General features: G+C 36.2%; 4 protein-coding genes across 7 annotated transcripts in view; 1 reads left to right on the top strand and 3 right to left on the bottom strand.

The window, feature by feature from the left end:
• The window catches only part of Invadolysin (leishmanolysin-like peptidase, invadolysin), a 334,327-nt gene extending 327,874 nt beyond the window's left edge, over window positions 1-6,453 (bottom strand). For both annotated transcript variants that reach the window (XM_043413088.1, XM_043413089.1), the window contains exon 1: window positions 4,035-6,453. In XM_043413088.1, coding sequence (XP_043269023.1) covers window positions 4,035-4,331 — 297 coding nt within the window. In that variant the 5' untranslated portion in view covers window positions 4,332-6,453. The remainder of the gene's footprint in view (window positions 1-4,034) is intronic.
• A 125-nt stretch (window positions 6,454-6,578) lies between these two features.
• FeCH (ferrochelatase, mitochondrial) lies at window positions 6,579-10,276 on the bottom strand. The gene is made up of 8 exons (XM_043413096.1): window positions 10,113-10,276; window positions 9,822-10,020; window positions 9,233-9,454; window positions 9,017-9,118; window positions 8,584-8,749; window positions 8,403-8,510; window positions 7,408-7,572; window positions 6,579-7,128 (listed from the first exon to the last, which is right to left on the bottom strand). Exons 1-8 carry the CDS (start codon window positions 10,147-10,149, stop codon window positions 6,931-6,933), a joined length of 1,197 nt encoding a protein of 398 aa, XP_043269031.1. The 5' UTR covers window positions 10,150-10,276; the 3' UTR covers window positions 6,579-6,930.
• A 258-nt stretch (window positions 10,277-10,534) lies between these two features.
• Window positions 10,535-13,862, top strand: LOC122407104 (EEF1A lysine methyltransferase 2). Of its 3 annotated transcripts, XR_006260144.1 has the most exons (6): window positions 10,535-10,676; window positions 10,764-10,862; window positions 11,154-11,578; window positions 12,478-12,741; window positions 12,813-12,971; window positions 13,160-13,243. XR_006260144.1 is itself a non-coding variant. In XM_043413097.1 (4 exons), exons 1-4 carry the CDS (start codon window positions 10,627-10,629, stop codon window positions 13,255-13,257), a joined length of 672 nt encoding a protein of 223 aa, XP_043269032.1. In that variant the 5' UTR covers window positions 10,535-10,626; the 3' UTR covers window positions 13,258-13,862. The 3 variants fall into 3 exon arrangements, 1 of the variants encoding a protein (XP_043269032.1); XR_006260145.1 differs by lacking the exon at window positions 12,813-12,971; XM_043413097.1 differs by lacking the exons at window positions 12,478-12,741; window positions 12,813-12,971 and having other exon boundaries at window positions 13,160-13,862.
• On the bottom strand, window positions 13,261-19,091 carry sosie. Its single transcript, XM_043413098.1, has 4 exons — window positions 18,562-19,091; window positions 17,005-17,157; window positions 15,303-15,434; window positions 13,261-15,227 (listed from the first exon to the last, which is right to left on the bottom strand). Exons 1-4 carry the CDS (start codon window positions 18,704-18,706, stop codon window positions 15,142-15,144), a joined length of 516 nt encoding a protein of 171 aa, XP_043269033.1. The 5' UTR covers window positions 18,707-19,091; the 3' UTR covers window positions 13,261-15,141.
• Between the last annotated feature and the right edge of the window lie 4,886 nt (window positions 19,092-23,977).

Genomic DNA, 23,977 nt, shown 5'->3' with positions numbered 1-23,977 from the left:
AGGAAATGATGAAGATTGAAAATTTCATTCTAATTTTGAATGATTTTGAAAATAAACAAGCTTCGTGTTGAGGAGGAAATTGAGATAAACGATTAACCATGAGAATTAACTCATGAGCGATTAAGGAGCTATAATTTTCGAAGTTTTCATTTGAAACCTTAAAAAAAAGCGTGAAATACAGACAAGCAGCACGTGACCACTTCGAGGGTTTCTCACTGTTGAAACGAAGAAAGAAAAAAGATAGAACTTGTTGGCTGCGAGCGCGTCCCCGAGACGGAGACGACAGAATTCTACGATGACGACGAATTTCGTCTCCACGAAACTTTCACTGCGCGTCCTATGCGCGGCGGTAAGGAGGCGGAGAGGTACGCTAGAACCGCGAATATACAAGCATAAGCCTGGCGCGTATAGAGAGAATGCTTCGTGAAAGTGGTACTCGCCGCGCGCTCACACCTCGTGCTATACCGGATTCATGGCAGCACGCGAATAGAGCATCAAGGTTCAAACGCTTATCGCAAAAATCACCAGTGCTCAAGACGATTTTTCCAAATTCTTTTTTTTTCTCGAGTCTCTCGGTTGGATCGACTCGTGGCAAATTGAAATGTAAATAGATCGGATTTCATGCCGTTGTTTCATCATCTTTCGGAGCCAATGAATATTGACCGGTTTTGTAGGATCGAACAAAGTGAAATTAAACATGCTTCAATGATTATGTCGGGAGGAGAAAACAACGTTTCGGTTTCGAAGGAACCTTCTGCGATGCAAGTAATAAAAAATCAATTTAAATGTAGCTTTATTCGAGGCACCAAGTAACGCTTTTACGTCACGCAGCAATTGAATGTCATTACTGTAAAGTCGGAAATTGAGCAAAAAAAGTAAACGATCGAGCGGTCTGTGCCGTTAATCGTTCACGTGAGTGAGAGAAAAAAAAAGTTGTATTCATGGAGAAGGTCTATAGAAAAACGGAAGGTATCAATGCCTCGTTTTTTCCTGAACGACGCTTTTAACTCTTAACTTGATCATTGTTTTTGTTCGTGACTTTTTTAAAGAGCAACTTTAAAGACTTGGAGAATAGGATCAATGCTGGGAATACGAGTCGATTAAAAAGACTTTAGTAACTTAAAAACTGACTTCGGATCGCGGTAAATTGAGCGTACGTGAAGTAACGGTTCGATGATATCTTAACAAAGAGTGTCCGGTCATTTATTCACGAAAATAAAAGAAACAACAGATCTTATCGCGAATAGGACTTATGACGCTGAAGTTTGTAACTTTGGAGTCCAACGAAATGATAAAAAAAACTCTCCAATAATTCTAGTAATTCTCCAATCTCTTTCCCTGTCGAATTTGCAATTTGTAGTTTTTCAACCTGCACCGATACTTCATGAAATAAACAAATTGGTGAATTACAAATGTTTTTTTTCCTTCATTTCGTTGGACTCCAACGTTGCAAACTTGAGCGTCGTTGGGACTTGACATTGACATTTTTTTTCTCCCATCAATTTGCTACCTTGAGACTTTACTTTTAAAGACAATATTATCAATTACAATCTGTTCCGATGACGCTGAAGTTTGCAACGTTCGAGTCCAACGAAATGATAGAAAAAACTCTCCAATAATTCTAGTAATTCTCCAATTTCGTTCCCTGTCGAATTTACGACGCTGAAGTTTCCAACGTTGGAGTCCAACGAAATGAACGAAAAAAACGTTTGTAATTCACCAATTTTTTATTTCATGAATCGTTGGTGCAGCTTGAAAAACTACGAATCGCAAATTTGGCAGGGAACAAAATAGAAGAATTACTGGAATTATTGGAGAGTTTTTTTCGATCATTTCGTTGGACTCCAACGTTGCAAACTTCAGCGTCATTCGAATTTGCAATTTGTAGTTTTTCAAGCTGCACCGATACTTCGTGAAATAAACAAATTGGTGAATTGTAAATGTTTTTTTTCCTTCATTTCGTTGGACTCCAACGTTGCAAACTTTAGCGTCGTCTGTTCCGTGGGCAACATTTCATAATTGTGCTGTGCAATTAAATTTTTCGATTTCCTTTTATAGTTTAGAATGGATGACCCACTGGTATTCCATCTAGCGATGATTTTGCATTTGCCTTCGATGATCTTATATTTTTTTCTTCATATTAATGGTCGAGATTGAAAAACTCCGATCCATTCATCAGATCGAGAGGCTTTATACACGTTTCAGTTTTCTTATTTCATTGGTTCGGTCGAGAAGTTGCGAGCCAGTGCATTTGGATGTTTTTGGAGTCTTTGTGTGTATCTCCTGCTGTGTTCTTGGATGGTTTATTTGACATATGGTGTTTTCAGATCATTGTGTAGAGTGTTATTGCTCACATAGTACAACGCATTTGCGATTATTCTTAGAGTTTTCGATTGGAATCTCTGCAATATTTCTATATTAGATTTGCTGGCGGTTTCCCATAACTGTATATACCATACGTTCATGTTGGTTTGAGTATTGCTTTGTAGAGGAGAATCTTATCTTCTATTGCAATTTGTGATTTTTTTCCTGTCAGCCACCTTGAATCATGTTCCCAAACTTAAATCAGCACGTGTATCATTATCTCATTAAACGTGCTGATGAAAACGTGAATAACGAAGAAAAAGATAAATATTATTGTGCTGAATATTAATGTAATTATTAATCTCATCACAATGGTATGATTATAAATAAAAATGTTGTATTGGATGAAAATACATTATTTTCATCAAATTTCCTGACAATCTCGATATTTTTTACAAGTTTCTCGTTTGATTTTTATTTTTTTCCAAGTTTTCCAAAGTTATCATTTGTTTTCAAGACGACCATGGCGTCTATCACTCCAGTTATCGAGATAAGAGCTCTTACCAAGAAATCGAATGAGATGATTAGCGTTCGAATTGAATAAAAAACAAAACATCTTGAAATTTAACAAATCACTCGAATATATTGAACTTCGAGGCAAATACTTAGATTTCATTTATTTTCAATAATGTTTTCAAATAAGCTATAAACTCGAATCACAATAGAGTACTATAAAAATGTTATGAAATAGATTCAAAAGGGATCTGTTGACAATAGAAAAATTTATAATACCTTTTTTCCCCATTCAATTCCATAACTCGTGAATGAAAAAAATAAACGAGAGTATCCCATCGTAAAAATTGAAGGTGCTCTTTGTTTCTATTTATTTCGTTACGGACTGTGGTAGTAGAAGCGTACTTTACTTTATACAGAGAAATTTTACGTCAACACCATCGTTATATACAGCAATAGTCGGTAAGCATGATTCTGTTAAAATTAGAATCATGGCTCTGTCATTGGTACAAGTTTCCTGCCCTTTTATGCCATTTTAACATCATTTTTATAAAGAAATTGTTCAATACTGAAGAATAACAATGAAAAGGCTATGTGGACTCAACAATAAAATGAATGAAAATCGTAATCCACGATTAAATAACGAATAAAAGGTTACGATGGAACATTGGCATAAATTCCAAAAACTTTAGACTCGTTTGACAGGCAGTGCAACCGGTTTCAGTGTTTAAATTCCTCGGCTCGAATACGACACAAAACAAAACGAGTAGAGGATACTGATTTGACGTTTGAGTAAAACAAAGGTTCGGTAAAGTAGAATAATTGTGTGGTTAGAAACACGTGGACAACGAGGTTATAGGGAAAAAGTGAAAACAAATAATAAACGTGTAAAAGAGAAAAAAGGAAAAGCGTGTTGAATGGATTGTGTATCGTACTGTGATTTCTGAAGCGCCACACGACGAAGGAACCTCGTGGCACGAGACATACCGGCGCGACCGTCAGACAGATAGAAGGGGGTTTGGGAAAAAGGACGACTCGAAGAGACAGGCAGATAGAGGGCCGAGAAAACGGTTCGAACGTCAAAACAAAAGTTAAAATACTATCGATCATAGTTTTACATAATTATCGTTATACAAAAACAAAATCCTCTGGGAGGTTCATTGCGAAGATTGACTTTAAAAACGATAATGAAAAGAAATAAGGGTCGAAGGACTTACCTCATGGGCTTGTGGATGCTGATGATTGCATTGCCGATGCTCGAACATAGCACTAACAACGTCCGCACCGCACAGAACAACAACAACAACAAAAACAACAACAAACGGCATCAACGACACTGTGCCGCATTGCATCTTCAACCGCACTCTAGCCGCCATCACAGCACCGCGCACCACCAAAGCATGACATGCACTGAGCTCCGTAAGCGTTATACTCCTGATTATATACCACCATACAGTTCCGTGTGCCGCAGGGACGGCGCCACGCTCAACAAGAGCCCGCGCGCTTCTGCGCATACGCGACAACAACAAACCCCCAACTACCTTTATCTATATATACGTAAATGTATATATTATATACAGACGCGAAAACCCCCTCTAGCCCTTCAAGGCACAATATTTGGACAGAGGGCGCTAATCGATTTATTACATTCCATGTGCAAAATATATTCTCTTGTCGCGCGTTCCTCCTGTGTTTATACTCATTGGTAATAATGTTGTACGGATAACAACAAAACGCGCTCAAAGGCCGCTGAAATGAATTGACAAATGCGGAATAACGTAAATACATCGGCGTTTGTCTTAAAATAAATATTTTTAACCTACAAAAAACAAAAGCTACTATTTCACCCCAGTAAACTTCCACCCACCGTTAGTCAGTATCACCTCCAATTTTTCGTAACCATTTTCCACTGGAGTATTCGCAATATTTGCGTCATCAACTGATGGTTACACGTGTGAATTTGTTCATTGTTAAATATTCAATGACATTTTTTGCTTTAATACCAACCACATGATTAATTGACAGGGTAAACAACTTGAGGTCGATACAATTGCATAAATGTTTATCCATTTAGCTCCTCAATTTCCACGAAACATTCAACCGACCTTTTGCAAATCGCAAATAAAAGTCCATTCCCCGAAAATATTACTCCGGGAATCTTGAAAATTGTTTCATATCACAATTACGCAGTTTTCAATAATTTTTTAGCGTTCCAGTTTTTTATATTCGAAGCTACTCTGCGGCTTGTTTGTTAAATAGCTTGTCGATTATTTCATATTTACACTAGGAACTTTGAGGCTGTCGCGTGAGCACTTCCGGTTTTTCAGGATGTATTTTTTTTATTCCTTCCTCGACACTGTGTTAATCTTTAAGGAAACGTGATTGTTAATTTAGTTCATGCATTTATACGGTTATGAAGATAGTGCACGAGGCTTTCGGAACTAGGAATGAGGATTCAATTATTTAAATAATCCTTTATTCGTGGTGTCAACGTGGTGTGCACACTAGACGAATGGGGAAGGGTGCATATACCAAGAAACATAACCTCCCATAATGAAAATGCAATGTTTTTGTTTTCGTTTCAGCACGTACACTAAACCGTGGCACTCCGACATCTTGGAACGTCACTGTCTCCCGGCAAGAGTAAGCACGGTGCACCACAAGAGAAGCAGCGCTGCGCATGCGATTTCATGACGCATGAATAAAATTACTATATATACGTATATAAAATGTGTATTATCGACTGCTGCGAAAGAAATAACGAAACTCTCGCAGTTTATCTACGGGAACAAAAAGTCATAAGTACACACGGCGGGCATTTTTGATATTGTTTTGTTATGCCACTCTCACAGCGGATTCCAAAAAATTCAAAACAATAAAAAAAAAATATTAAGGGCAGCTCGGTTTTCTTTTGATTTTCCTGCCTAAAAATTGTGGTCCATTAAAACTTCAAGGAAAATTTGAAAACCTTTATAAATCATTAAAATATCAATTTTTAGTTTCAAGACGGAGAGTTTCCATTTCTTTCATTCCTATTTTTTTTTTTTTTTTAGACTCGTAAAAATCTTAAATACGTCTTTAGATCGACTGATAATTCACTCGGAACTTTTCTAACTCTGAGGAAATTCTCCCTCTCAAAATCCTAGCGGATTGTACGACCAGGAAACGGTCGAAAAAAGTACAAAAGTACACACGAGTGACGCACTGTTCAAACTAGAACTAAGAGAATCATTTTTTCCGGTCGTTTTACTGGAAAAAATGATTCTCTTAATTCTAGTTTGAACAATGAGTCACTCGTGTGGACTGATTATAAACGTTGGAAATTTCAATCGTGAACAATTTTTCTTTCAAAATGGTACAGCTTAAAGAATGTAAAAAATCCTAGAAAATATGCAAATCATAAAAGTTTTAAACCATAAATCAGGAGATACATTCGAAAATTCCATTTTTTATGTGGACTGTACAGAAAATTTTTCAACTCTATAAAATGTTACGAGAATGCTTTCATGGGAAATTGTTTGTTTAATAATTGCAACAAAATGTTCAGCTGTAAACAAAATTCAAAAAAGATCTTCGGAATGTCGATCTTATTTCATGATTACCATCAGCCATGGTTCGTTGATGAAAAAGATTGAAGTTATTGCTCTTCAAATAGTGATTATTTGCAGACCTATAAAATAATAAACTTTTGAAAAATATACTCAGTTCGTAGAAAATTGCATCAGACGTTGAATCCTAAAATAATATTTTCTCAAGACTCGTTTCTATGAAGAGAATTTTATTGTCGGAGCAATAGAAGATATTATTTGTGACAAAAAAATAGAGCTCTGGCAAAATATAAAGCGTCACAAGCGTATACGCAGATTACACGTTTGCAATGAGTATAACTGTACAATATAAATATACTCCCAAACGATGGTTGACAAGCTCAGTTGACAAACGAAAAATACTGTGCGATTTCAATGATTGTAGAAATATTTCTTCATGTGTTTTAACACATAATTTCATAAGCCACAAATGCCAAAATGGTTTACCTTCTCACCAACCCCAAGTTTGTTATCCCGGTAATTAATATTTATTTTCACACCATAGCCCAACTTCTATTCTTTTCGATCATATTTTACAGATTTTGGAGTACCAAGTTTTGCTTAAACCGCAGTTAGCATTTACGCAATGTGGACATCTCGTCAAGAATTTCGGATTTACCGGGCGATTGGATCTCAAATGCTTGCTAACGATATCCGTAAGGGCATCGATGAAAATGGGATGGTCGTTCGGCGCAGCTGCTCTTCTTATGTTTTTGATCCCCAACTGAGAGAAACCAAAACGAAAATGAGCATTTAGACTATTTTCGATCGAATTATATTATTGAAATATTCGATAAAGCATTAAGCGATCATGAAAAGTCAATCATCCTATTTATTTTTCCGACAAGTTTATAAAAAATCCGTGTAAGCCCTTGTTTTTTGAAGCCCCAACCATTGTTGAACAGATTTACTTCATGCGGCTATGCAATTAGACCTTCTAAATCATTTTTGCGTTCCTAGTTTACTTTATTTAATCCATTAACATTATATGTAATAATCTTACCTCCTTTCCTAAATCGTGACAGTATTCAATATCCATTTCATGAAGAGTTTCAATGTGCTCGTTGACGAAAGCCACTGGTATTAGAATGAAGTGTTTTTTCCCGTGTTTGACGTACTCTTTAATAGCATCATCGGTGAATGGAGCTAGCCATGGTAAAGGCCCGACCTGAAAGATAAATGAAAAATATATTTGCAGTAAACTGACAAATCAACTGCATCGAGACGGTAAATAGCGAGATCTCATAACTTAAGACGCTTGCGATTGCCATCTGTCTCGGAATTAATCAATTGACGCAAAGTGGATTCAAGGTCATCTATTTGTTCCCTCAATCCGAAAGAATTTCCTTTTGTTTTTTTTTGTCATTCCAATTATATTCTTCAAGTGCTACTCTTGTCGAGTCGAATTAGAACTAAATTAAAGAATGTTTTCTGATTTCGTAATATTACTCAATTAGGCGAGATCGTTCCCAATGTAACTTTTTTTTATATAAAAAATCTTTTAATCACGTCGGTATTACTAAGGAACGCAAAACAGACAAATTGTACATTTGGCTTTGTCTTTTATTTCAACTAGTTCTGCTACAAATTTCATAGATCATAAGTACTGGATTTAAATATTTTTCAACCTATTTCTAATCATCGTAGTGCAAGGATTTTTCAAATAAAATTTCATTTGAAATTATGACGCTGAAGTTTCCAACGTTGGAGTCCAACAAAATGATCGAAAAAAACTCTCCAATAATTCCAGTAATTCTCCTATTTTGTTCCCTGCCAAATTTGCGATTCGTAGTTTTTCAAGCTGCACCAACGATTCGTGAAATAAAAAGTCGGTGAATTACAAACGTTTTTTTCGTTTATTTCGTTGGACTCCGACGTTGGAAACTTCAGCGTTATTTGAAATTCAGCTTTCTATTTTCTCGGGTTTACCGTAATGAATATGATATTAGTATTTATTATGAAGTAATGAAAATATAAAAAAGTCATAAAAATCAATACCTTTGATTGCCATACCAAACAGTAAGGATTTTTGTGATCTAACTCCTGCATCACTGCATTAACGGTGGCACCAACTTCTGATGGATATGCATCTCCCCTATTGACAGCCTATCACAGACACAATGACTTTAAAGATTTAACATCAGGAAAGAACAAATCTACGAGTTATAAAAATACAAACCTTCAACGGCAAGGAATGCGCAGAAAATAATAGTATAACTTGGTCTCTTTCATTTTCTGGAAAATGCTTTAGCTCTTCTTCGATCCTTAGTGCTATACTCTTGACTAGAAGTGGATGCGTTGACCACCTATCAATGACACTCCACTTCATGTTCTTCGGTAATTCTCTATTTATCAAGATGACAATCTTCATTAATAAATAGATTTATCAAGAGACTCGGTAGAGTCTCGGGACAAGTACATTGACAGCCCTGTCGTCTGCTGGCCTGAGGCTCTCACCGAGAATATACTTTCTCTAAATAAAACGATTCGCGGTGGTGGGGGTAAAATTGGCATGTGATTTTCTTTAATTGCAAAGCTCATGAGTTTGTACGGCTTTGAAAATTGAACTTTTAGCTAATCATGATGTTATTTCAGTCAATAATGGTATTTACCTGTTTTTATAATATCGATAAATAGCATTAAAACTAGATCCTGTTGTTGCGCAGCTGTACTGCGGATACTGAGAAAATATAACTGTGTGTTCTGGAGCATCCCTGAAAAATACAAAAAATTGATAACATTACCTTCATTTTTTTCTTTGTCATGTAATGCAAGCGGAAACAAATTTTTTTTCTACCCTTGATCAAATCATGTTGAAAAATTCTTACTTCTCTATTTGCTGCAGTGTATCCTCTGTTAAAGGATCAGCATAACGAAATGCTACGTAATGCTTGTGCGGAGCAGTTTCAGGTGACACTCTGTCAAGATTTTCGCACAACAATTTTCCCTGAAGATTGGTCCATTTGAGAATGGGAGAGCCACCGCCTATTTCAGCATATTTTTTTTGTACTTCAGGAGAACGTCGTTTTGCAATCCATGGGCCCAATTGACTGTAGGGAGGTAACTTTTTGTAAATTTTCTTATGTACGAACATGAATCAAAAGACAAAATATCTGAATGACAAAGAAACAACTGATTTTGAGTAAATCAAATCCTGTTAAAATTCCTATCATTTTTTCATCTTCAATTCATCAACTTCAAAAAACAACACCAATTTTTTAAAGTGTGAATGATGAATCCTTCAACATTTCATAATTTTGAAGTTTGGCTTACTGAGATCACACAAGTTCCTGTTGTTTAACATGGTAAATAACAAAATTCATGATAGAACCATCTTTTTGGAACCCAAAAACTGAATCCATGAAAAAAGCACAGTGAATTCTAGGGGGTGGAATCACAATGAATGATTGCAAGCACCTTTGCACAGGCAGCTGAATCATATCTCGATCAGTCATGATACGCAACAGGTAATCAGGAACTTGATCAGTATGCGTTGGCCCACCCATATTTAACATCAAGACAGCTGTTTTCGGCTTAATTATTTCCTCATAATTTGGTTGTACCACAACTGACATCGATCTTATGATCAAAGAGATGTTTCTCGTGTATCGAGTCCCTGAACATTAATAAAAAAAAATAATAAAGTTCAATTACTGTTCATTATGTTTTTATTGTTTTCGTTAAGTATTCAAGGCTTTGTTTACTCACCGAATGACAGCATATTTGAAAAGTTGACGATACTCATTTTTCTTTACAATTCTAAAATTATCTTATGGTGCGATGTATTATCCACGGAAAACTTGAAAGTAAGTATGAATAAGCAAGTTTTTCCTCGATGTTGAGTAATTATTACGTACGATGACACGATAGTTTTGTATAGGGTCCGCAACGTGGTGGTGGAGGGTACAGCACTTAAACGTACCCAATATTTATATATTTGCCGGGTTCGATATACGCGGAACGCGGCCTTAAATCTGACCGATCTAACACAGGTGTCTCAGGTCTCAGGTGTTTTCCGGCTTTCGTCCCTGCTATTAAACTAGGTTATGTTATGTGTTATGTGATTATTTTTCTTTGTGGTAGAGGTTAGGTCACATAATCCTAACAGCCTAGCACGCTCTAAACCGTGTGCAAGCGTGGTCAATTTGCACCCCAATCTACTTTTCAGTGATAATTATTAAGTACATACAATTGAAAAATAAATTTTTGGTCATCGGAAATCATGAGTGAAAGTGAAGAACTCAATGCCTCGGAGTTGGGAACATTGGATTAGTAAGTAACGTCTTTCTGCCGGAGTGAACAATCTATATTCTAACCTCAAACCAACGGAAAACATGCTTGATATTTGGAATTTTACAGCTGGGAAAAGATTTATGACCGTGAAATAGAAAATTTTAAAGATCACGGGGATGTCGGTGAAGTCTGGTTTGGTGAGCAAAATGCTCGTAAAGTTGTCAGGTAAAAATTTGACTTAAAATCCATATTTTGATGTTCAGCATTGGGTTTATGTTTACGAACTTATTCCTTGTTCCCTGTTTACTGAAACTGTATTGTGGCGCCATCGTCCTGGAAAAATAATTATTATCACCCAGATTGTTATTTCCTCCTTCGGAAATTCAGTATTTTGGTTTCATAGAATTATTTCACAGAATTGTTCATTATTAAGATTTGCACGGAAAACAATTATCAAGTTACTTTTATAAAATAATTATGGTGATTCAAACTTATTGAAATGTTTCACTTTTTCAGGTACATCAGCAAAGAACTTGACTTATCACCAACCGATAAAATTGTGGATATCGGCTGTGGTAACGGTTGGACGTTAATAGAGTTATCCAAAAATGGTTTCACTCAGCTTACAGGAATAGATTACTCTGAAAAAGCTGTTGATCTTGCCTCCAAGATATTGCAAGACAGCAGTGAAGTTCCTTCTTCTACCATTAATTTGATGGTTTGCGACATTCTTGATATCGAGAGCAGCTCGTTGGCGAATGATTTCAAATTAATTCATGACAAAGGAACTTATGATGCCATAAGCTTGAACCCTGATGATCCTCAAGGTCAGAGAACGAAGTACATAAAAAATGTTTGCAATATTCTCAGGCCAGATGGATATCTCGTTATTTCATCGTGCAATTGGACCAAGGATGAGCTGATAACACATTTCCAGGGCGGTATGGTTCATGCTTTTTTCTATCACTTGAGCTCTTTCATAAACTGTTGGCAGCCAAGATGTATGTATAAAAAGAGTTGAACGACTCACTTCGAGCATCAATATATGCACATACGCTCAAAATCCAAAATTGCTGCAAATTCACTTTGGGAAAAACGTGTTTTTGATATACACATGCAGTTTGTAATTCTTGTATACACACTCTGCGGCAACTTGAATTTCTTATACATTTTAGCAACCAAAAATTCTAGCATGCAAAACGTTTTTAGAAAATTCCGAACTATTTGCTCATCAAGTCATTTTTTGAATCCCAACTATCCATTCCCTGGGACGTAAATTTGATAAATACAATCATTCACTTTTTTAATAGTCCAGATTTGGTAGTTTTACCTGGAAAGTTTGCCGGGAGTTTTGAAAATTGCTGACTTTATAGATTTCATATCTATATTATAATGGAGAAAAAACCATTCTTATGCGGAAATAATTCAGATTTAAATTTTAATCACAATTTACGACTGTTATGTGGTTATGTAATTGATAGTTCATCAGGATCGTCTTCGTTTCCTAGAACATCTGGAACTGCTATTGTTTTATTGTATAAATGTTATATTTGTTTTCCGTGGAGTTACCAAAAAAGCAAAAGAGTTGTAATTTCCCCTCCTTTCAGGTGTGTATCCTCAAAAAAATGAAGTTATCGTAAATGAGATAAAATTGTATAAACATCACACATGTTTGAAATATCTATATTTTCAATAATAATAACTATTTCACGACTTATCTTGAGCCGATAGATCAATTTTTTTATTGAAAAAAATCATTTTAATTTTCAATAAAAATATTTTTTTTTTTTTAAATTAAATTTTCGAAGCGTTTTCTCAGCCGAATAACGAAATTTTGCAGATTTCCAATAGGAAAAAAATGTTCTAAATTTTCGGGGGGATGTTCCGCTTTGCCCTGCTCTCCCCTCTATATACTGTATACGTGAACAATGCAGGGACTAACTTGCTCGATGACGAACTGAGAACCTACTCAGACAGTGGAAGACCGGATTTTCAATGCATGGTGAAATATTTTCCGTTAATATACGAAAAACGCGTGTTGGTGTAAATGTATCTTGGTTTGCGGTTCTCGTACGCCGAAACTATTGATTTTACGAAAAAAATGGTAAGCATTTAAATTGTAGGAAATTTTCTTTAGTTTAATTTGTTACATAACTATTTTTACTGTAAAATGAGTCGGGAAGGAGATATTGCCAAGAAACTGTTTCTGGATGCCATTTTTTCAATATGGTGGCACGAGCGGCAAAGATACGAGGTGGCAAAGTGGAAATTTGAAAGGAGCACGTCGAAATCTATAAAGTTAATAATTTTCAAAACTCCCGGAAAACTTTCCAGGTAACCCCACTTCCTGAGCACCAAATAACTGGACTATAAAGATCAATTGAATAACTGTTTTAAAAAATGAAAGATTTTTGCTACAATTTAACGAGTTCGATTCCGAAAAAGTACCTGTCAGTTCTCAAAGTATTTTTTTCAGTCCTAAAATTGATTTGTTAAAAATTAATTTTATTATATTGTTTTAGACTTTGACGTCGTTTGCAGTTTGCATACACCCGCATTTTCATTCGGTGGAAAAGTTGGCGAATCCTTGGCCTGCGTCGTATTCCGGAAAAAAAAATAGAAAATTGAAATATTTTGTTTATTTCCTTCAGTATTTATTAGGTGCACATGCGATTGTAATTTACAATTTAAACACGAAAACCAACAAACTCACAGAAACGATTTATATGCTATACATAATTAATATATTTTGTATTGTATATAACAATGAAGATCTAACCAGATATCTAAGATACAAACTTTACAAAATGCAATCTAACGCTACGAGATCGTAAAATTTATAATATTATATGATTTATGTGTCGTGAAGATCATAGTCGAACGTGTTCACTCCGAGCTCTTATTTTCGGCATCTCAAATGATCATAGCGCTTCCATTTTACAATCAATTTTCCATTTTCCTTTGTGAATACTGTCCAAAAAGAGCGATTGAACTCCACGATAGTTTCGATTGGAGTGGATGAATTTTTTAGAATAAAATTTGATATGAAAGAAAAAAATGCAAATGATTTTTTTATCTAATGAAATCAGGAGTACCATCGGATTTCCGAAACACGTTCGATCAAATCAAGGAGAAATCCTTCATAAACTGTGAAAAATGGAATGACTTCATTTTTTTTGTTCCCAATTACTTGAGATAATATTCAATAAATGATTTTAACAGGAATTAAACATTTTCAGCAGCTAAATTAATGTGAAATTAAGTTGTGAAATTTTTAGTGTACCAGAATAAAATGAAATCTTAATCTTGATGAACTTCTGATTCTCATTTTTTGTCAAACCACTTATGCTTGATGTGGCATTAAAATTGACTTTGTATCAGACGCTGCCTGTAATCAGTGAATATTCATGTGGACTTTCAAAAATGACTTTTATCATAGATATAGTAAATTAGCGCACTCGGGCGATAGTATAAGGCAACGGTGGCTCAAAAAGCTACTGGTTCCGCCTGATTCGCATTTGAAAATTTTATTCGGAGCCAAAAATCTTCTAGTTTCTACAAGTAACGCGATTCAGAATGCTGGAGTCCGGAGACACGAAGAATTCGATTGAGATAGATATCCAATGTACAAAGCAATTTTTCAGGTAATTTCATTGCGCGAAATTGAACAAGAAAATTCGATGAAATTAGTCGAATGTCCCGAAGGGAAGAAATGATTTTTTCAGATGGCTTGAGATATTTTTGATTGAATATTGTTACTTTTTTTCATTCTTTTTATATCGGTTTAAATTTGCTGTTTGATTTGGCTTAAATGTTAAGGTTGATTAAAAATTTGACTGGATTGATATGTTTGCGGTCCCCAGCGTCTTTTGAGGTGAAATGACATAGTTTTTAGACATTCCAAGATTTCTCTCAATCATTTTATGCTTTTTGCAAGAGATACCTTTCTGTCAAAAGCTGAAAAAAAGGAATTTTGTTTGGAAGCAAAAAATGCTACTGTATTTTATTTTTTTATTTTTTTTTTTATGTTTATTGTAATTACTGCACTCGGGAAAATCGGGAATTTTAGTTCTGAAGAATAAATTATCGACTTTTCAATCCAAAAAAGGTTTACAAAATCTTTTGAACTGCTCTCTTCAAACTTGCAATTTCTTCTGAAAATTATTCAGTTTTCCGAACAATGTAGATCGTCTTCGAGAAAACTTGGATGCAGGAATAGTATCGAGCTGCCATTTCATCTTAATATAACGAATGGTAATTACGAGTAAGTACAATTTGAAACGATAACGGTGACGCTTAAATTTTACTATTGAAATAATACAAACGATAATTGCGAGTAACTGAATTTTTCCGGCGAAATCATGACAATGAAGATGGTTCATGATCGACGAGACTGAAATAAAAGATGACTAGCTTCAATCGTTCAAGTTTTCGCTCCGCTAGGATTAGGTTTTTCTTTTACGAATTTTCTCAAATATTTTTACGCCACTCAAATTTTCGAAGTTTATGTTGAGTATCCGGTCACCTTTACGAATAACAACGCCGCCGCGACAATTGCGATCGTCGATGACCTGAAGATCGTTTCTGCATCTGCAATACGAAAATAACGGGTGTGAATGCTAAAAAATTACGTAACTCACGCTTATAATTAGTCTGAGATCTTACTATTGCACTTCCAATTCTCCTCCCAAAAACCGTCTTTGCAGATACATTCCTTTCCACTCGATCCGCTATTCTTGTTGACGCATTCTGCACCATCGTGACATTCCGCATCGTCGCTGCACGGTACATGAGCGGCTGTAAAAAAAATTCACATCCACACCGGATCAGCAATTTCTCTATAGTAGTTTATTTCCAAGTGTACTCTTTCGGGTTTTTACATTGTCTCCCGCTCCCTGTTTATAATTGTTCTTTCCGATATACTAAAATATCCTGCCTTTTTCATTTTTCCTTCAGTTACTCTATTCATTTACATGTTTCATCATCATCCTTCTCTGCATTTTCTATTCATTTTCGTCAACACGTTCATTTATCTATTACTTGCTTTCTTGAAGATGTTTCAACTTGTCGATAATTACTCGAGCGTTGAATGTATTCAAAGCTTCATTTTTTTTTTTTTTTTTAATAATTATGAACCGGTTTCTAATGATTCTCGAAGCCTCAAACGTTCCGAATAGCAATGAGCAAAAGAGTCTCGAAATATCTTCCAATAGTTTCATGAATCATTTTCATACATTCAGGAAACTAAATCATTTAAAGTTTTTTTGGAAACGGTGGAGAATCGATACGGGCGACAACCTTTATTCGCGTGCAATTCTCATAAATTTGTTCTTCAGCGATGTTCAGTGAACTCGATTTACGATCGGAAAGAAAGAACCCACCGAATTTGTAATCTCCGTGAAACAAATTGGGGGGGGATCTAGCGAACGAAATACTCGTGAATGTAAAGGCGTTTGGTTGCCCGGAAAGGTATGACTTTATTCGCGTGCGAGATCGCATGAAACATGCGAACGATTTGGAGGAAATCACGCAGGGGCTTACCGCACGCACCGGAACAAAACTGTTGTATTTATATATTTTAAGAAAGGTGATAGCCTGCTCAACATCCATTAAAGGATAATTGTTGTAAAATATTATTTTTTTTTTGAGGTCGAAAATGGTGCGACGTTATTTGAACCCTGCGCGAAGTGCTCGGCTCTGGGAAAAAGTACGAATGCTAATCAACGTTTAATCACTGGCAATTAGCACCTTCGCGAATGTGAAATATGACTGCGTTATTGAAATAAGAAAAAATTTCGATGAATAAACAATCGAACCTCGTGCAGTTTCGTTTTCTTAAATTTACAAATCGATCGTACAGCCAAGGATTTTTGCGCGTGTACGTGATCGTTTTTACGTGCTTTCCGTACTTCCATGTCATTGGAGAATCCACACGTAATTTGCATAAGATAGCCCGAACCTCAGTATTTGTAAACATCGCTTTTATCTTCCTTTCAAGAAAACATGATTATTGCGTTTGCACACGTAACTCTATGCTAATTCGTGGACTATTTTAACTATGGGGGCCAACGGTTTACGAATTAGCAGGCAAAATATTCATCTAATATTTCATAATAGCCCACCTGCCGAGTTCGATAGTGAAAAAAAAAAAAATTTCTTGAATCTCTCCATTTCACAATGAGTGAAACAAAAACTCGCAATTAATCTTCATCGCAGCAAGAGAATTTGGTGGGTCGTTTATTTTTCTCTACCCTCTGATTCCAATCCCTTTTATTGGAAAAAAAAGAGAGAATGGTCGAAACAACGAGGACCCAAGAAAGGAGAAAGATCTGTAGATATCGATACATTGAAAATTCTGAAGATTTACCTTTCCCTTTGTTGTTACATCTCCCATTGACGGGAGCTGTGTAATCGCCGCAAAGACATCGTGTTTTTGAGTCGCGAGGCCGATCTTGCAAGCACGTAGTGTTTTGAATGGTGATGCAGTCCGACTCTACCTTGCACTCACGGGCGTTTCCAACTGTATTTGGAACGATACAAAAAAAATTGGAAATATTAATCATGGGAGCAAACAAAGAGACAAATTTCCGATGAGAATTGGTACATAAGTTGGCGACAATTCGTTAATCCGGGCTTTGACAAAATTCGAAAAAAAATCGATTTCAACATTAGAAGAAAAATTCAAGTCGCTTTTCTACCGCGTTCGATAAACTCGTATCAAACTTTGAATGACATTTTCCAGTGGAAAAAACCACTATTCTGTAGACTCGAATCCTAAACTGCAGCGAATTGATAAAATCGAGTGCAAAATGTTGTTTTATCGGAAGTTTGAAGCTTGTTATTTGAGGTGCAAGGTTCATTGTTGAATTATATCAAGGGTACGAAAAGTACGTGTAATAGTGAGAAAAAAGTTTGTGCTTTTGTTGAAATCTCTGAGGGTCATAGATGTAATTATTCGAGGCGGTTAAGAGTTTGTCACGAAAGGAATGTAGTCTCTGCATGAAACAAAATGTTCCGGGTAGATTGCGCCGTATATCCTTCAAAGTTGAGCCCCGAAGTCACGCCTATTCCTATCTCGAGATAGTAATCCAAGTATGAAAAGAAAGAAAAAACCTCTACACACAGAGTTGCCCTTTTTTCCGACGTCAAACTTTCGAATATCCGTTCACGCGTTCGACCTCCTTTTTCTTTCTCGCTGTTCATTTTCTTTTATTCTTCATTCTTACGCTTTTTTATTCTTCTGTTTGAGGTCGACCCTGCAAGTGTCCTGAAAGACACATTAGCATGTTCGTATTCGCCTGACTTGACCTTGACACTCGCACGTCGAGATCCCCCCGCGAGATACCACCACGTCCCAGTGGGAAGAAATAACCCTGCTGAAATAAAAGGGCAGCAGCCCTTTTACGATGAATTACTACGAGCCTACGATCAAAGCTCCAAATTTTTTTTTCAACCGTTTCCTCCGTTGACTAAGATAACGCTACAAAATTACGAAAGTAAAATTTCACTACTGGCAAGGATTCTACTTATTTTATTCCAGCCTTCCGATCGATCTCAATGGACTGTTTGATCATTTTGGATTTCAATAAAAAGAATAGATTTTTTGGAGATTCCCATAGCTTTGCAGCAAAAAAAAGGAATCGGTGAATATTGATCCTATTTTTTTTTCTTCTTGGAGTTCATCGTGAATTGCGTCGTTCAGTGTAAAACTCCGCTGTGATAAAAACGCCGTTTTTATCGTATTTTTTTTTCTATCATAGTCAGCTTTACGAACAAGGATTTGCGTACACGTGAATTGTGTATACTCGAATCCTACACGAAGGATGTGCTCACAATTATAACAAAAATTAACCCAAGAAATGAATTTAAAAAATTTTATTGCTAAAGCAGTAATTTATTTAAACTTTTCAATTCGCTGGCTCACCCGGCGTCGGTGGTGGCGGCGGCTGATTCTGTGTTTGGGGATTCGTTTTTCCAAAGGTTGTTAAAGCGCTTATGGAGAACGAGGTGCAGGACAGTAAGATCAAGAGTACAGGTGCTAAGGCGTGGATCATCGTGGCGTTCTTCATTTTCGTCTTCAATTGATTATTTTATCAATATATCCGGTGAGAGATCGTTCACTGTGCACCAAAGTCTGACTTGTCGAAGAAATCGAAATACGACGATTATGTTTGCTCGCGAAGCACTAAAAGTTCTTTCGAATGGTCACTCTTTTCGAACAGGCCGCAATTTCGATTTCAAATTAATTAAAAACGTCCCTCCTCGTAATCCGAAGAAACTGGAAAGTTCGATCTGGACGCTTGTGGCGTTCTCACTACCGGCAACGTTTCACGTACTGCATGTCGAAAAGGCGTTGGAAGCCCTTTTAAGCATTCGTCTCAACCCCATCAAGCCCCCTCTCCGTTCTTGCGTGCTTACCACAATAACTCGACCTCCCCACGTCTTACCAAAAACGTACTCTCGTTCTATTGTAGCGAAATAAGTATACTGCAAGGGTAGAAAGTGCAAAGATAACATAGAAAATTTATCGAATTCACTTCGATTTTGATTGTTTTGTAACAATTGAATCATTTTTTTCCAATCTTTGTAGTACGTGTGAAAAAAATCATTGATTTCTACATTTTTTTTTTAAATTATTTTTCTTCAGACATGAGGAATCTGTACACCGAATAAAAAGTTGTGTTGTTGGAACATAATCTCGTTTGGTTGGACAAAAATATAGTAGAATCAACTAATTTTATTTTTTAATTGTAAATGATTTAGTTCATTCAACAAAAACGTATTGAATCCTCCATATTTTGGACTAACCAAATGGGATTTTGTTTCATGAACAATATTTTTTTCACCATGTAAATTTGTTTTCAATTAATTTAAATAACTAAACCTATCCCTTGAATAATAGTGTTGTTTAATAATATAGAACAATAACGTTGATTTGAGGGAATAAAAAAATAAAATGAAATGTCAAGGGATATGCAGCAGCTCGTTTGAAATTTTTTATCCAACGACAAAGTGGCTCGTTAAATGAAATTACTTTCGGTGATTTACAAAATGATTGACTATTAGTTCATAATCGCGATACCGAAAATTATACTAAAATTAGTCCACGATGACGTGGTTTTTTTTATGTATCTCAAATCGCGTCAAAGTTTCGCGTTGGCGAGTTACGACTGGGGTTACAAATGCTCGTTACCTGGAATTTGTGAGAACCAACAATTACCACGAATATTTTGTCGTGTTCGCTAGTATTCGGTTTCCCCATTCAAATAACGTTTTTCTTTATCGCGTACAACAGAAATTGTCGAATACCTATGCGGACTGTTACCTTCAACTTCAGGAAAAAAGAAAGAAAGCCAGAGAAAAGACTTTTTTCCTCACATTCGTCCGAGGGTAGTAATTTTGCTGAATGGAGAGAAACCCATTTTTTTTATTTTTCAAGCCCTCGTAATATCACCATCTGTGCCATTTCGATTTTTTAGTACAAATATTCGATGGGTGCTTGTACGATCTTCAATATTTGTATGAATCAATATTGTTCTCTATTAGGGTGGCTCTTAATGTGGGTAAAAAAAAAAATTGATCGCGCCGGCCCCCAAAACTTAGAGTAAAATATCAATTTTTCTGTATGATTGGAGAAATTTAGATTTTTTAAATCTGGTTTATGTGTCAATTTTTTTTCCTACTTTCCAAAGTTATTGTATATTACTATCAAGAGACGCGGTAGCGGCTCGATGCCAAGTATTAAAAGAAAAAACTAAAGCGCAAAAGAAAAGCCAGCGCGATTCAATGTACAGATTAAATAATAAGGTCTTCCATACTACACTAACGAAAAAAATTAAAGGGTCAAAAAATTTTTCCGAATTTTTAGTGATCTTTCAAAATGTTGTATTTCAGTGAAAAATGGTCGTATCGAGGTCTAAAAAAACGCATTTTGAAGCTTCACAAGTTTCTAGTTTCAAAATCTTATGGAAAAAAAATGCAGAGCTACATGTTCTGCGCAATTTTGAGAAAAAGTGTGAGAAAAACAATTTGTAAATTTTTATGCTTTTTTTTCAATTTCACAAGCTTAAAAATTTTTTTTTCGACTAAGCCATGGTATGGACCGGATAACTGGTTTATGCAACTTCAATTTGCTTTTTTTAAAACTTCGGTAGGACCATTTTTTGCTGAGATGTTTAACTTTGAATCAAGAAGGACCCTTTTGTTATTGATCGACAATATCTCTGCAACCAATGGTCGTACAGGAAATTCAAGAGCAGTTCTGAAAACTGGAATAAATGTCCTACAAGGTTCCGCTGCGATCCTGAAGAAAATTTTTTTTCCATCCTTGTGGTGCATTTGAAAAAAAATAGGAATAAAAATAATTTTATGGTTTTTCAGAAAGTCAATAGCCAAATTTCAAATTGGCGCGATCAATTTTTTTTTTTATCCATATCAAGGGCTACCCTATTCTCCATCTTGAAAAACAAACCAAAGTCATGCCGCACGGCATCGTCTTCAATTATATTCAATCACTTAACCATTTAAGAATTTCATATGAAATAGTTTTCTTTTTGAAATTTCTAGTCTCTATTATAGAATAGAAATGTAAAAAAATGTAGAAAAAATGTAGAACTGTATGTAGAAAAAAAAATCAACGATTGACTAGTAATGATTTTCGATGAATCTTTCAGACCCGTTAAAGTTGATCGTTTTCACACTAACACTTGTGCTTGTTAATATCCAATCATCTCGCATTTTATACACCCGGAACGTTGATTTGACGACAAAAATGTTCTCCCACGTATAGTTTGGATTGTTCGATTCGATCGGTACTAGGAACTTCAAAATGGTTGGTGATCATACTGTTTAAATGCTCTTCGTCAATATTCAATTAAATTTGACAATGAACCGAAAATCGACCATTTTTTCAAATAGTTTCTTACACTGTCCGAACTTGCAAAAGACGAAAAAAAGGAAATGTGCTCACGGCGGTTAAAGTTTTCGAGTAATTGTTTGAATAGAAGCGTGAGAAAATGTCTCGTCCGACGGGCGCTGACGGATGACGTGTGTGTATATCTCTGTGAAAGTTTTCATTGCAAATACGTTCCTTCTTTCGCATGTCGGTCAGTTGGTCCGTGCACGTTTCGGAAGCCCAGAATCGTATATATGTTGGGTGTGCTCTCTCATATAAGAATATGTACGCCTTCGTGTGAAAATAGCCGAAAATTTATAGCGGTGTTTCAACTACTTTATGGGCGTGAGAAACGTGTCTTTCCTGCACGATATCCCGGTGTACTGTTGCAATTTTACGAGTCCAACACTGCTAAACGGGAGCAAGTAAAATTAGTGGACTTGCTTCGGAGCATCGATTTTTTGCCTCCATAAATATTTTCCTTTCAACGAATTTCCAAATTGCTTTCCAATTACAGCTTCACTAACGGTCAATTTCGAAATTTTTCGTCTGTTTTTGTATACGGACGTCGTAGCCAGAGACTCCATTCGATCGTCGAATCGTCGTGCAATGGGAGTTTTTCATAACCGCAGGATCGAGGCCAGGCACGGTGATCTAAAAATGGAGGGAATGGAGGGCTCACTGGAAGTCGATTGATTGCTTGTGAATCGATCGAATACATGTGCACTGGTCGCGAGCATGGAATATGAGAATTAGGCAAAGGTTAATCGAATCTGCAAGACTGGCAAATCGATACAACGAACGGAATTCGCAAGGGTTCCCCGCAATTCAATCACTGCTCGATGCAAAATTTATCATTCAATCAATAATGTAAATATTTGGTACTCCGATTGCTTAACGACCGAATTTCCGGTCGAAAATTTCTTCTCTTTAGTCTTTTAAATCTTCGGTTACTTTTACAAATCTCCGTTGAGCACTTTACATCGTAACTGAGGTTCGTTGTGCTACACATAAACAGCACGTACAATTCAAATCTGCGATCTGATAAGCAGTGTTGACATTTCGTCGCGTTCCGTAGGAACCGTGGCATTAGCAATAGTCCGGAATTCTGACATTTTCGTGACTTTGTAATACAACGGTTTGGAATAACAGTTGGTCGTTCATCCTTACAGAAATTACAATGGCTGTGATCGTAGATTATTCAGGGGTCATTTTTTTCGAGATTCTCTTCAAGCACCAAATCATATTCTTTTTTCGCTGTATTCCGCATTCTTATACCGTGCTTTTTATCCGCTTCAAGGCTTATCACAAAGAATCGTGTTCATTAAAGGGAAATATTATCGAAATGGTAGCTCTCACTAAACGACCACTAAAGAGAGGCCACGACGGAAACTTGTAATTATTATTCGACATACGCGAAATGTTATCAAGTTTAAACTATGTAGCATACATCGTAAAGAATTAGCATATAAAGTTCAAGGCCTATGCGCAGTAGTGCAAAAACGTTGATGCAATTCTCGGATTTGAGAGATATGCAAGGGCAACTCTCTTGATACTATGACGCATTGTTTCGTGTGTGGGTATGTTATGAAAGCTTGAAAACGTATGTGCTTCGTTATTTTTCTTCAGTTAAAATTTCACAGGCTAAAATTCTTTGGGATTTATTCAATGGCACGGTGTATAAACCACTGTTTCCCCTTCGTTTACAATGCTCTTAGATATTCTTAACTCGTAGTTGGCGAGGATGATCGCGTAACTGAAGAGCTGTGAGCTATCATCGGACTCTGCAATGACCTCCGCCTGATGACACTAAACTTCGAGATAAAATGTTTGCGATTAAAATGCCGTGCCCTCTTTCGATGTACAACTTTTTAAGAGTCCCAACGTCTCCACACCTCCGCAGCGGGAAAAAAAACTTGAACCCAAATCTAAAACACCGCTCATAAGTCTCATCCGGTCTCAAGTTCTCAAGATATTTTTAGATGTCACTGGGAGTGGCGTCACGTAATCATTAAACTCTGAAATGCAAATGTAATTGCAGATGAAGAAGCACTGACCTTCAAGATTGAAAACGTAAAGATATAAATGATGCACGGTTTCGTTAGTACCAGCGTATGACATTGATGTTTTATCGTACGAGATAAAAATAACTCGGACACAGGAATAAGGGAAGTAAGTGCTGGAAAAGTGACACTGTTTCGTGGTCTGCTGAAGCCAATCATAATTGTTGTTCACAATCACATTCATGCTCAAAAATGAGCGGAAACCCTGTAGCAGCTTTGGTTTAAAGTTCAGAAAAACTGTGTTTCGGTAGGCATGCGATGAACAAACGGGGTTACGGTTAAGAGGATGGATCAGTCGGTATATCGCAACCTGGAGTGCGAGAGTGCGAATTTCAAAATCGAAATCCTTTGCCACCATTTGACCGATTAAAAAAATACTCTGT

This window comes from Venturia canescens, chromosome 2, assembly GCF_019457755.1.
Source record: "Venturia canescens isolate UGA chromosome 2, ASM1945775v1, whole genome shotgun sequence".
In the NCBI taxonomy this organism is placed as follows: domain Eukaryota; kingdom Metazoa; phylum Arthropoda; class Insecta; order Hymenoptera; family Ichneumonidae; genus Venturia; species Venturia canescens.
Note: the sequence above shows the minus strand (reverse complement) of the source record. Positions and strands in the feature narration are given on the sequence as shown.

Coding starts and splice junctions, on each gene's coding strand:
- FeCH (XM_043413096.1), bottom strand. CDS start 10,149: ATGAGTATCGTCAACTTTTCAAATATGCTGTCATTCG. Junction 9,455..9,821: donor ATTCAGCTGCCTGTGCAAAG/GTGCTTGCAATC, acceptor ACCTCCCTACAG/TCAATTGGGCCCATGGATTG. Junction 7,129..7,407: donor GTCACGATTTAGGAAAGGAG/GTAAGATTATTA, acceptor GGTTTCTCTCAG/TTGGGGATCAAAAACATAAG.
- LOC122407104 (XM_043413097.1), top strand. CDS start 10,627: ATGAGTGAAAGTGAAGAACTCAATGCCTCGGAGTTGGGAACATTGGAT. Junction 10,677..10,763: donor GAGTTGGGAACATTGGATTA/GTAAGTAACGTC, acceptor GGAATTTTACAG/CTGGGAAAAGATTTATGACC. Junction 11,579..13,159: donor GATAACACATTTCCAGGGCG/GTATGGTTCATG, acceptor ATATTGTTTTAG/ACTTTGACGTCGTTTGCAGT.
- sosie (XM_043413098.1), bottom strand. CDS start 18,706: ATGAAGAACGCCACGATGATCCACGCCTTAGCACCTGTACTCTTGATC. Junction 15,435..17,004: donor ATGTAACAACAAAGGGAAAG/GTAAATCTTCAG, acceptor TTTTTTTTACAG/CCGCTCATGTACCGTGCAGC. Junction 15,228..15,302: donor GGAGAATTGGAAGTGCAATA/GTAAGATCTCAG, acceptor TTCGTATTGCAG/ATGCAGAAACGATCTTCAGG.